At 36.8% G+C, this 13,844-nt stretch overlaps 1 protein-coding gene across 1 annotated transcript; it reads right to left on the reverse strand.

Annotated features, from left to right (window-relative positions):
- Positions 1–7,637: 7,637 nt before the first annotated feature.
- LOC121759401 lies at positions 7,638–10,178 on the reverse strand. The gene is made up of 2 exons (XM_042154969.1): positions 9,972–10,178; positions 7,638–8,267 (listed from the first exon to the last, which is right to left on the reverse strand). The coding sequence occupies exons 1-2, from the start codon at positions 10,089–10,091 to the stop codon at positions 7,797–7,799; spliced, it is 591 nt and encodes a 196-aa protein (XP_042010903.1). The 5' UTR covers positions 10,092–10,178; the 3' UTR covers positions 7,638–7,796.
- Between the last annotated feature and the right edge of the window lie 3,666 nt (positions 10,179–13,844).

Genomic DNA, 13,844 nt, shown 5'->3' on the forward strand with positions numbered 1-13,844 from the left:
AAAGCGGTAATTAAGAAATGAATTTATTTTGGATAGATAGAGATAAGATAACAAGTACATCCCTCCGACGGGGAGAGCTTCTAAATACAAGTGAAACCCTCCGCCAGGGTGATCCCGCAACCGAGCAACAAGTGCATGTAGCGCAGACACAGACGGCGGCCTCCACCGCCACCTCCTACTCCCCCGCTGTCCCCTACTCCAACTTCGTCGCCTCCTATCGCAGAGAGAATTCTATAGAAACCCACTACATACTTACGAATGGAATAACTAGAAATTCGCAGTGTTAAAATAATTAGAAATTCGCACTGCATTAGAATAACTAGAAATTCGCACAGTGTTATTAGAAATTCGCAATGCATTGGAATAACTAGAAATTTGCACAATGTTAAAATAACTAGAAATTCACACTAAATTTTAGAATATCTAGTTATTCAAACCTAATGATAACTAGCTTAATTACTCTCTCATTCTTACAATAAGAGTCTTATTTTGTCATTTCGGTCCGTCTTACTATAAAAGTCTTATTTCACTTTTAGGCTCATATCCCATCAACTTATTTCACACACATTTTATTATAAAACTAATATATATAAGTGTAACTTATATTCCACTAACTTATTCAACTTATTTTTCTTTACATTTCTTCAAACTCGTATCATAACTAAATATGACTCCTATTGAAGAACGGAGGGAGTAGGATTTAGTAGTGTTTTGGAACGTGGAACGTGTGGAAATTAATTGAATAGGGACAAACAAATGATTGAGAGTGAAAGATAAAATTGTCATGCTACCTACTTTATATAAACATAATTGTTCTAGGGATGTGTTATATTGCTAACTTACCCTTAAGTTGCTAACTACAACTCAATGATAGGCATTAGATTTTTAAATTAAGGGCCAAGATTATTCAACTTCGAGTATCAATACCATGTACATGAAATTTCAATAAGGGTATTAATATCAATTAACAAATTTGTTATAATTAACTTTTAAAAAATATCTCAAAACTTTAAATATAGATAACTATCTCAATTTAAATTATTTTTTCGCATAACATATATCAAATTAAAGATAATTTTATAAGGATTCCAACGAGATCCTACGTGCATATGTTTCGATGTCAAAATTCGAATAAAAATCATAATTTTTTGTATTTTTCAAGAAGTAGGTAATATCAATATAACTTACGTAATATGTCAATATAATGCTTGCACAATGTCAATACGAAATTGTGTTGACATTCTCATATCTTCGTGGTGATATATTTTATACACTATATTGACATTGAGTTCATAAACCCTAAATTTAATAGTTGTTATTATCTTTTTAATATTTAAAAATGAAAAACGAAATTACATATGGCAAATTATAGACCACAAGATTTCTAAAATCTAATGGTCTTAAATTAGTTGTAGTAGCAATTAAAAAATGAGTTAGCAATTGATCACTTTCCGTTGTTCTAGTCTAGTTAATTTGAATATTTATAATTACCCTGGTGTTTGGATGTTTTATGTTTGAAACTAAATAATCTCTTCAATAGTACTTCCTTCGTTCCATAGTAATAGAGATATTTCATTTTGTGCATTCATTTTGAAAAAATAATTATAAATAATTAAAGTGAAGAAAAAGTAAAGTAAAAGTGCTACCTGATTATTGAACAAAGGGGATTTTGTTTTATAATAATAAACGTATTAAGTCATTAATTGCGATTCATGTGCCCTATTTAACAACGAAAGCAACAAGTTGTCAATCTTTACGATGTATTGTACGGATAGTACAACTCATATTCTTTTCACAAGAAAAAGGTGAATTGGATATATTAGCGGTAAGAATTGAATAGCAAACCCCACTAATATTTTCTTATGGGACCCATTAGAGCATATCTCAATCATGTTAACAAAAATATGTACGTAGAATTCAAAATAATATTGGCACACTTAGATAATAACATGAGATTTTAGGATATATTATTTTGTATATTAGAGTAGAGATAAAATAGTATATTTATATTAATATGTGATGGAGTTTTTTCTTTTAAAAAAAATGTGATATTTTTTGTGGGACAAACTATAAAGGAAGTGTGACAACTATTATAGGACGAAGGAAGTACTTTATTTTACTTAGTTTGTCTTTTATGAAAGAAAAAAGTTCTGATAAGTCATACGTGCACGTACGTACATATGCTCCCAAATTCGAATCTTTTTAAGCATGATTAAGAAGTTAATCAGGTGATTAGATAGTAATCCCTCCGTCCCATAGTAGATGTCACACTTGGGAGATGACATGAGATTTTAGGAAATGTTATTTTGTATGTTAAGTGGTGAGAGAAAATAAAATTTTATAATTAATATGAGAGGGAACTTTTTCTAAAACAGGAAATGTAACATCTTTTGTGGGATAAATTAAAAAGGAAAGTGTGACATCTACTACGGAACGGAATAGAGGGAGGGAGTAATAAAAATATTTACTACTTAATCAATAAAGAGTGGCGCTCCTGTTCAATAAAGAGAAATATTCTGCTTGAGTGGATTATGATAGCCCACTTCACTGTCAAAATTAATTGTTTGGTTTGGCAGGGTCCCCACGACCTCCCACTTTTCGGTGATTTTTTGCGGTTCCGACGTAACTGATTTTTTTGCAGTTCCGACGTAACTTTAGTTCCGGAATTTTAAAACCTGAACTAGCCCACGGTTCTAAAAATAGCGGTTTCAGTTCTAGTTACGGTTTCGCCATACCGTCCGAACCGTAAACCTTGATAAATCACATTAACTTAAGCCTAGGGGTTGGTCAGCACGGTATACCTTACCGAGAATGTCATACCGCATACCTTACCGAAAACTGCGGTATGACACAATATCATACCGACAATGGCGGATCTAGAAATTTTGGATTGGGGGTACGATAAATAATTACATTAACTTAGAAATTTAATAATCAATCAATTTTTTTCTATCATCTCAAATTTTTTTATTATCTCAACTATTTATATTCAAGTGAGTCAAATTATTATATAGTATAAAAAATAACTTTTTGTGTTATATTAGTTGAAAATTTTCACTATTGAAAATAAATATTATTATTATTATTTTATAATATAGAATTTTTGTATAAGTTCAGAAAAAGTTTTTAAAATTTTAAATAAAACAAAATGTATTACTACTCCATAAATAATCAAATATGATTGTAACTGAAAACATAAATAGTAAAAATTATATCCAACCCCATTTGATGAAAAGACAAATAATATATTATTATATTTAATGTATATTAGTTAGAAACATAAATAATAAATTATTACAGCCTATAATACATTCATACGTAACAAAACTGAAATAAATGAAAAAGCAAGTAATAAACTATTATATTTAATGATATATTAGTTAGAAACATAAATATTATGGAGTAGTACTACTTAAATGGTTATAGTCAATCATACAGAACAAAAATGTAAATAGAATGGCCAAAACGCGCTTAAGGGAAATCGAACCTGGGTCTAGCGCTAGGAAAGTAAGCATATTACCTAGGCTAGTCACAATTTTGGGGATACATTTGTACCCCCTTGTAGTTAATTAGATCCGCCAGTGAGTGTTCGTATTTTTTTATTGTGGAAATGTTTTTAGTAATTGAAGTATTTAAATTGAATAATGGAATGGAGGGACTCTTGAGCATGCTCTTGCGGAAGAGCATGAATGTGGGTGTTGTGCTCTAACCAAAGAGCAAGGAGTAAAAAATGAATAAAAATAGGTCCGGGTCCACTTCCATGGCCTTGCCAAAGATCATGGATGTAGATGCTCTTATTCGAATACCACCAAAATAAAACTATACTAAAATTTGTTATCCCTTAGGTTCACATATTTCTCATAAGCACGATTATGAGCACTTCTGACCCCACTAATATCTTTAATAAATCTATCTGACTTATTTCATGACTTAAATCCTTTATTCACAAACGCGTCTTCCCCTGCATTAAGTCCACATTCATTCTTGAACATGTAGCAAACAAAACAAAATGCAGCATCTTCTTCCATGCTATATTCAAGCCAATCCCATTTATCATACCATGAAGTCATAAATCGACGCGAACCTCCAATTTCTTTTCGAGGAAATTTATGATTTTTTGGTTGACAAGGTTTTCTAAGAATATAGGCTCTTCTAACTACATCTCGCTCATGTGGAGGATACTCCATTATGTCTCTTCTTTTTCCAGGATCTTGAGGAACGTATTCAACATCATAAATCAATTCTTTCTCGCGTGATGACACACTAGCATTTGAAGGAGACACATTATTGATTAAAGCAGGAGTGCTTGAAGCTGGAGTGTTTGCTGCTTGAAGCTGGAGTGTATGAAGCAGGAGGATTTGCGGCAGAGTTTGAAGCAGGAGGGTTTGCAGCTCGAGAGCTAAAAGTCGGAGAGCTTACACTATCACAAGATTTTCTCTTTTTACAGATAAATTATCTAGGATCGGATTGTGTCCTCATTATTTTTAATTTTCTGCAAATATATTCAAAATCATTATAAACTAAAATTATAAATAATTGAAGCACAAATATTAACATTACAACACAATACAATTAAGCTTTAAATTGAAACTGTATTGTAGTAAATTCTAATATTCTACTCTATATAATTGTATTTGCATCAATTTTTCTTGAAAACTGAAATTGATATCGAAACGATCAAACAAACTTAATAAATTCACCCTCTTTAATACCCATTAATTTACTAACCTTTTCAAAGTAGATAAGTTTGTCCATTCTTAACCAAATGGTCAGGGGATCGATCCCTGCCTTTGGGTATGGAGCAACTTTAAATCCTTGGCCAGCTGTCTCACCTTTTGCGGTGCCTACAAATCAGCGCGGAGAATAGCCACTGGGCCGCCGGTGGATACCCTTGGTAATTACCAAAAAAAAGTAGATAAGTTTGTGGTATCTCTCATGTCTTTGGAGAACCAAGGAGGCGAGAGGGTACAAATACTCAAGTACTCAACTGGCGACTTGGCGATTGAAGTAGACCGGAGAGGCGGAGACGACGGACGTTGCACTACACGCAGTCAAAGCGGCGACTTGGAGGAGAAAGCTTTTGTCAAGGAACTTAATCGAATCTGGAGGTTTTAATTTGGGCGAAATTAATAGGGCTTGATTTTTTTAATTTCAAATTTTTTACCTTATGTATTTATTTTCTTCTACAAATTTAATTTAAATCCGAATATCTTTCGAATTTAATCTCTTTTTTTTACCTTTGTGTCATTTTTATTTCCTTCTATCTCTTCTGAAATATTAATCGTATATTAATAATTTTTTTCTCAAATATTTAGGGGTACAATATCAATATATAATTAACAAAAATAAAGGATATGTATCCCCTGCATCATCCCGCTCCCCGTCTGGGACATCATCCCGCTTATGCCTGCCATTTGGGGCATCATCCGGGGTATCATCCCGCTCATCCCCGTCATGGCGGCACTCATGCCAGCCATATGGAGCATCATCTCTGCCATCCCGGCCCAAGGGTACATATTGTAGTACCCGGGCATCATCCACGTCATTTGGGGCATCAGTCCGACCATCCCGGCGGCGTTCCCTCCCATTCAAGCCATGGCGGAGGCGGTTCCCCCACCTCCAATGGGAAACGTCGGAGTTTGCGATTCGCTCATGGCTGGAGAGTCGCTGTCGTGCTCCATTTATCTTGAATAGAAATTAGAGTAGAGAGAGAGAGAGAGAAATTCGTTAATACAAGTGGTGCAAATGAAATGAAGTGCAACAAGCCGTATATATAGAGTTTTGAAAAAAAGAATGAAAATATGCGGACTCTGTCCGCTCGTCCGTCAGTCGACCATAATAGCGGACGGACGACCGCTCGTCAATCGCACGCTCGCCGGTCCCAATAGGGGACGACCGCGACGGACGAGCGGCTCGCAGGTCGCTCGTCGTCCGGGTCGTCCACAAGCCGCTCGTCCGTCGCGGTCGTCCAATATTGTGAATGCTGTGAGGTAAGTGTACAACTGTGAACTGTAAGATTCATCATTTTCTTATCAGAATCAATAAAACAAAATTCCAACTCTGCAGTAATTAGACAAAAGATTCGATTTTTTCTACTCTATCAAGATCCATATTTGCCACAAACACACGTACCTAGTGACTAGGTGGTAGGGTAATCCCAAGAAAATCACTTCACAAATAAACCAATTTATTGATACCTATGTAACTATGCATTTTAAAACTAAAATAAGAATTTGAAAATACCATCACTATTTATCACTTGTTAAAAATAAAATTTAATTTATGTTCGATTATCACATAAAACATTTATGTGTATATAATATACTACTTGAAAATGATTAAGCTACAAAATATGAGTGAAAAATATATAATCCTAATAAATAATTAGAAATCCCACTATCTAGCTATATTTAATTCAAAATCAAACTAATCATAAACAAAATTCATCTTATTCTATTCTATTATATTACTCTCCTCGTCCTAAATATGCACTCTTTCCTTTTTAATCCATCTAACGTGAATATGTACTTTTAAAAACTATTATCTCTCTAATGAAGTGGAAACCATTCCCTACTAACAATACTTTATTTACTTTTTCTCTCTACCTCTCTCTTACTTTACCAATTTTGCATTAAAACCCATGCCGAACCCAAAGTACATATTCTTCAGCGACAGGGATATATTATATTTCAATAATCTTAATTAAGAGCATCCGCAATGGCACCCGTCGGAGCGGAATTCCCACCGGCGTGCGGGAATTCCGTCGCTGACGTCCGCCATTGTGCATGCCCGCAACGGATACGGAATTCCCCCGAGGACGTCGCAGTTTCGCGGCGTTAAGCGGAATTCCGCGGGGCTGTCGACTCGCCGATGTGGAGGTACTCGTCGAACATGTCCACCGCACCTCCGTACGCCAACTGCCTGATTGCTGCAGTGCACTTCTGGATCGGCGTGTGGCCGGGTTTACCCGCTGCATCCTCCCGCACCCTCAAATACCCGCATCGACGCTCCAAAGCGCCAACGATACGCATAAACAGCGGCCGATGCATCCTAAACCGTTGCCGGAATAGGTCCTCCCCAAACCGTGGCTCCGGCGCAAAGTAGTCATCGTACAACCGACGGTGGGCCGCGAGATGGTCGCGGGATACTATAGTGCGACGATGGATGGGTCGAGGCACCGCCGGCGCCTAGGCCGCTTGTTCCTCTCTCGCCGCGGCCTCCCACACATGTGCCCAAATCCGAGCCATAGGGTCTTCGTGATGCCCACTACCACTACCAGCCATTACTATTATATAAAAGAAATTTAGAGAGAGAGAAACTTGTTAAAACAAGTGGTGCGAATGAAGTGAAATTCAACTAGTCGTATATATAGACATTACAAAAAATAAATAAATCGGAATTCCGCGCGGAATTCCGCGGGATTCGACGCAATGGCGGACGTCCCTGCGAAATTCCGCGGAAGGCTGCGGACCTGCGACGTCCTCAGCTCAATTCCGTATCCGTGCCATTCGTGCCTAATGGCGGACGTCCGCCACGGAATTCCGGCACATCCGTGGGAATTCCGCGGCGAAGTCCGCCATTGCGGATGCTCTAAGCAAAACAAAACGAAACAAAGAAGTGGGGTTTACCAAAAGAAGAAGAAGAAGAAACAGAATGTCTTTATTAATGGATTGCCAAAGAAGAAACAATAGAATGTCTTTATAACGAACTTGGCGATCCAGTGGAGAGCCAAAATGTCAGCATAAACACAATGCTACTGATACAACAATGGTAAATCTAAGATTTCTGAAATGCAATCATGGGAGAGCGGTTTCGATAGCTTTACCATTTATGATACCGGGAAGTGCCGGAATCACTGGCCCTTCACTTGGAGCTACCTTGGACTCTTGAGGTGTGCTTGGCTGCTCCTTTTCAACATTTATCTCTGCCTGGGCTTCCTTGCCACTGTCGTGTGCCTTTGATTTGGCTTCGCCCTCATCCTTTGATTTCGGCTTTGCTTCTTTTGTGTCGCCACTCTGTACCTTTGACTTGCCTTCAGACTCATCTTTTGGTTTCTCTTCTTTACCTTCATCTTTTGGCTTTATCAGACCAATCTTTCGCCCCAGCTCTCCAAATATCTCCATGATCGCATTTCCAGTGTCAGCTTCAGCAGATGGCGGTAACACAAGAGAGAGAAGACCTACAGACGCAGCTGTTAACTGCATCATTTCTCGTCTAGATGTAGCAGATAAGCTTTTCCGTACGAGTAATTTTTCCTTTCCCTTCACCTATAAGAGAGCAAGATAGATAAGACAGACAACATCATTCAACAATCAAAATGATAGTAATAGAGATGATAGTATCTTTGATCGACATGCTAAACATCCCCTCAACTCAAGCTAGTCTACCATTCAAAGGAAAAAAAAGTACTAGTATTGGCTCTCTCTCAAATGATACAAGAACTTTACATGCTTCAGCCTTAATATGACATCAGATGAGAACAAGATAGAGCCAGAAGCCATCAGCCAGCCAGACTGCATCAAAGAGATGAGATATATATGCCGAGGACGTGAGACAGAAGTAGATCCAAAGCACCATATTTTTTGAGCTAAGAGTAGTATGGAGTACGTATAGTTTAGTACTATCATATAACTAGAAGATATATAATTTAGAAGTTGATCCATATTCCATACTTTTATTTGAATGGCAAAGACACATGCAGACAACAACCATGAACACACATTACATATTTTCTGATGATTAGTTCCAATTTCTCATGACAACAAAGACTCAAGAGCAGGAAAGTTACCTTGATTGACAATTTTGGGGTTAGAACTTAGATAGTACACTCTGGAAAAGATAATTGTCTACTTACTATTGGATGTCAAACAACTTGCAGTCTAATGTAGTAATGCTTCTGGTAGAATGAATATGAAATATAGATTGACAGCAAGCGAAATCTAGAAGCGTTTATGACACTTGATAAATATACTTAAGAACTATTATTTCATTCTTAACAAGTTTTCGTTAGAACATTCACTTCCTCAAAAGACATTTGGAATAGCAGTTTTGGTGTAAAATCCGAACAGGAAGATGTGTATTATCATCACTAGAAACACATTTTAAGTCAAATAATTATTCAATCATGGAAGTTGGTAAAATGCAATGATCATTTGGTGTAACATTGGTCGGAGTCAGAGGTCTTTAAGTGTAGTCTTAATGAAACACTACAACATACTACTACATACAATCGTGTAAAAACTAGCACGTTTTGCCAGTGAAGATGTTCAAAGTATGGATGGACTTCTAGGGCTCTAAAAGAGAAGTGGCCACAATTTAAGAGCCGTGTGTAAGGCAAGTGGTGTCAAGCCTTTCTAAGACATTTTCCCCTGTTTCACATATAATCTGTATAAGACAAAAACTCAGATCATCCACTCTCAAGCTCAACATTTCCCCCTGTTTCACACATAAACTCAAGTTTTTTCTGTTCATCATCTCAGTCAACATATATACAAAAATTGCTAATCTTGAAACCTAGGTTCACGTGCACAACATGGATTCCTCTCTGCTATCTCTCTAATTAGGAAACCACTACATACAATACAATTCCTTGAGAAACCTTTCATGCTTCAAATGTGAAGAATAGCAGAATTAGGTCTATCTAGATCTAGTAACTACAATAGATCCAGTATCCCTAGGACGTTTTATTTTAGCAATAGGATGGATTAATAAAAATAATCCATAATTAACTTTTGTTGGTGAAGCAAGCTCACCATTTCTTCAATTAGTCATCTACTATAACAAAATAAACAGTCATTTAATTGCAACAACCTAACCTATGGCTTTAATTCACACAATTAAATACAAAACAAACAAAACTAGAAGTAGCGATCATGATCGTTAAGTAGAATAACTCAAATTAGGATTAAAAAATGTAGTAGAGCTGAGCAAGGAAAAATAGGGAAAGTTGAGCTAGTAGTGGAAAATAGAACCTGAGGAGGTTGAGCTTGTATATTGATCATTGTGAGTCTAGACACTTTGGAGAGCGGATCATTTGGCCCGGCGGCAGGAGGGATGCAACAGGAAACTTGCTTTAAGGTGGAAAACGACATTTTCCAACGGCTGCGAGAGTGAGTAGGTGAACACAAATACACAATTAAAGAGGCGGTATGCTGTGAGATTCCATCGAATAAACGTGCTCTGTTACTATATCATACCCTCTTTCTTGCAAGACCGACTTCGTTTTTTAATCTTTTATGTTCCATTTAAAACAAAAATATACTCATAATATTATCGCATTTCTTTCATACTACTAATATTCACATTTTTAATGATAATTTCAGTTTTTTCTCATTTTTTACTTGGGGTTAGCCAAGGTAAAATGAGAGCAATTAAGAAACTTAAATAGTCCGAGTGCTACTGCTTTAAAGTTAACTTGTTTTTCTTTGAGTTGAGATCAATATTTTACTAGATACTCCCTCCGCTTACAAAATGTTGTCCATGTTTGATTCGGGTAATAATAAATTAATAATGATGTAATAAAATAGTTTGAGAGTGAAGGAAGACTCGAGGTCGAGATGGTGTGACTAGGCATGCACACGGGTCGTAAACCGCCGGTTCCGGTTCATGAACCGGCGGTTCACGGTTCATCATCCCCATGAACCGGAATCGGCCCGCCAAGGGTCCCGGCGGTTCTGGTTCCGGTTCAAAAAACCGCCAGTTTACGGGGCGGTACAAAACCGTCGGTTTTTGGCCTGAACCGCAAGTTCCGGGCCGGTTCGGTGGTTCGTCAAATTTTTTTTGTTTTTTGCATTTTTTTTGTTTATCTATGAAATGTGCGTAAATAAAATTCAAAAAGACACGATGAAAGTTGCAATTTTATTGAGATTACAAGTTACAACAATTACAAATCACAAAAACCTTGAGGTCTTGGAGTCTTAAATAAAAATTTTAATACAACGAGACTACTAGTCAACAACGAAGCTAATTACAAATTACAAAAAAGACTTAGAAGTTCTGAACAATAATTTTATAAGTATATATACTCTTAGTCGGCGAATGAGATCTTTCTACATAACTAAATTGAAGACATCTTTAGCAATTCAACTTTAAATGTTGAGTTTTGTCTAACAATCAACAGTTATAGTAGAAGTGTCAAAAGTTTCCCGGATTTAGCCTTATAGAGAAATCTATTTCATCGACTAGAGTATATACAAATACAATTATTTAATTGTATTTGCATATTTTTAAAGTAAAAACAAATGGGAAAAAAAGAAATAAAGGAAAAAAGACTTGAGTTCAACTTAAGTTTAAAATTTAAGTTGAGGTGCATATGTATCCCCAATGGCCAATGCTCATTTGCATTAGGAAATCAAAGCCCACGTAGTTCTCTTACCTTACTTACCTATTTGGCTTGGCCGGCGGTTGACACTTGACGGTTGGCCTACGATTCATCTCCGGTGAATTCTTCTTATGATCCCTCCTGACGATCATCCCAATCATTTCCTTGTTCTCTGACGTCAGCTTTGGCCCAATCATCAAGTAACATCACGGCTTCCATATTTTTTACGGATAGCTTACTTCTTGATTCATCCAACACACGCAAGCCAACACTAAAAGCGGACTCGACGGCGACAGTGGAAGCCGGAACAGAAAAAATCTCCTTGGCCATTGACGCAAGTATGGGAAAATCTTTCTCGTGTGTTCCCCACCAATCGAGGACGTCGATTTGGGCGGGAGGAGTAGGACCTTCATCACCAAAGAAAAAGAGTAAATCGAAATATAAATCTAACTCGCTTACCATACCTGAAGACCTTCCGCCAATGCTGTAGCTGTATAGGTCGGCTAATTGGGATTGCGCGTCGGGGTCATCATAATCGGCTTGAAATGCGAAGCCAAAGGGGGAGGTCTTCTGACTTGGTGGGTACTGTTTTACTTGGTTTCATATTCGGTGTAGAGAGCACGCAAGTTAAACTCGAAGGTTTGTTGGATAATTGACCGGTTCGGGAGGTTTATTTGAAATGTTTCTGAGAGGTCTACTCCGAATTCGTCACTGGTATCCGATTGCAATGCTTTAAGTGGACTAAGATCAATAGAACTCAATTGTTATAATAAAAATCTAAAATCTTAGAGGTACCGGGTAATTTCCATTTTGGATCAAAGACCTTTGCAATCAAAAATATCGTTGGAATCTCACTGAAATACTTAAGTCATTTCTCAATCATATAATATAAAACACACATCAATTCAGGTGAAGAGTAAGCATTTTCATTGCAGTTATAAAACCAAGTGATATATACATGCAATGCTCTAAAACACGAACAACAGTGCAATAATAAACACCTGATAATTCTACAGTTGCATTTTTGAAATATTTGAACAATTTAAATAAAGCCACGCTATGTTCCCAACAACTATGTGAAAGATATAAATCATGAACGGGATAGGTTCTATAAAAATCACATAAAGAATCTTTATGCGTCAAAGTAGAATTCAGACAATCATATGTCGAATTCTATCTATGATACACATCCATAGTAAAATTCGTATATCTTATATTCTTTTGATGACAATATTTCTTCCAGGCTTTACCAATAGCTGGCTTTTGATGGATTAATCTAACTGCAGTTCTAATAGGACTAGCATGCTTTTGCCATAATTCAAGTGCATCTTGTACACATAAATTTAAAATATGACATATGCATCTTTGATGAAAATACTTACCTCCAATAACCGGAGCACAAGCCGCAATAAATCACTAATACTTGCAGTGTTAGCAGTTGCATTATCAAAACCAATAGAAAATATCTTATTGCATAATTGAAACTCATTCAAAACTTGAATGATTAAAGAAGTAATTTCGGGTGCAGTGTGTGGTGTCTCAAATTCTCTAAAACCAATTAAACGCTTGTTCAAAGTCCAACTATTGTCCACAAAGTGAACCGTAATGCCCATGTATGAATGCCGGTTAAAACAATCCGTCCATACATCTGAGCAAAATGTTCACTTTGTGGCCCAAATTAAGTAAATAACGTGATAATTCAACTTTTTTCTCTAAACATTGTCTAACGGTAGATCGTTGAACGGTCATTTGACCTACTCTTTTGATAGCTACGTTTAAACCACTTTGCATAGTAACCTCAAATTTTTTATCATCTTAAACATTAAATGGAAAATGCTTCATTGCAGCCCATCTAGTCATAACGGCAGCAAAATGTTTTTGATCATATTTAAAAAGCGGCGTACCTGACGAACCTGAGCCACCAGGTTGGAAGTTTAGTTGGGTTTTGGTAGAGGTAGTGCCACATTCTACCGGATGCTTTGTCACCAAATGACGACGGATGGTGCCATATCCCCCACCACTCGCAAATTTGTAGACTTTATCACAATAGTTACAATATGCATGAAACACCGATGTCTCTTCTTGAGAGTGCGGATCATGAGGACTTGAAATCACCACCGGGACCTTCTTGTAGTGTTTAACAAAAATATAAGATTTCAAAGCTTTTGTAGTGTTAGTGGGTGGAGGGGGAGGAGGCATCTCCTCATTTCCGCAGGTGCTAGACGAAATACGAGAATGAGATCTATCATCATTGTTGTCTGAGTCCGACGATATAGACACGTCGTACTCGTCATCTTGTTGTTGGGAACCACCACCCCGGCCCCCACCTTGATGCATTTCAGCGAGTAGCATGGCCATCCTATGATCTTCTTCTATCTATAAATATTATATAAGTTGAAGTTATAAGTAGGAACACAAAAAAAATTTAAAAACTCAATCTTATGAAATTATGAATTGTAAAAATAATTTTTTAGAACTTACTTGCATGCGTTCAGCCGCCGCTCGGGAAACCTCTTCCATAACT

This window comes from Salvia splendens, chromosome 12 (assembly GCF_004379255.2).
Source record: "Salvia splendens isolate huo1 chromosome 12, SspV2, whole genome shotgun sequence".
Lineage (NCBI taxonomy): Eukaryota > Viridiplantae > Streptophyta > Magnoliopsida > Lamiales > Lamiaceae > Salvia > Salvia splendens.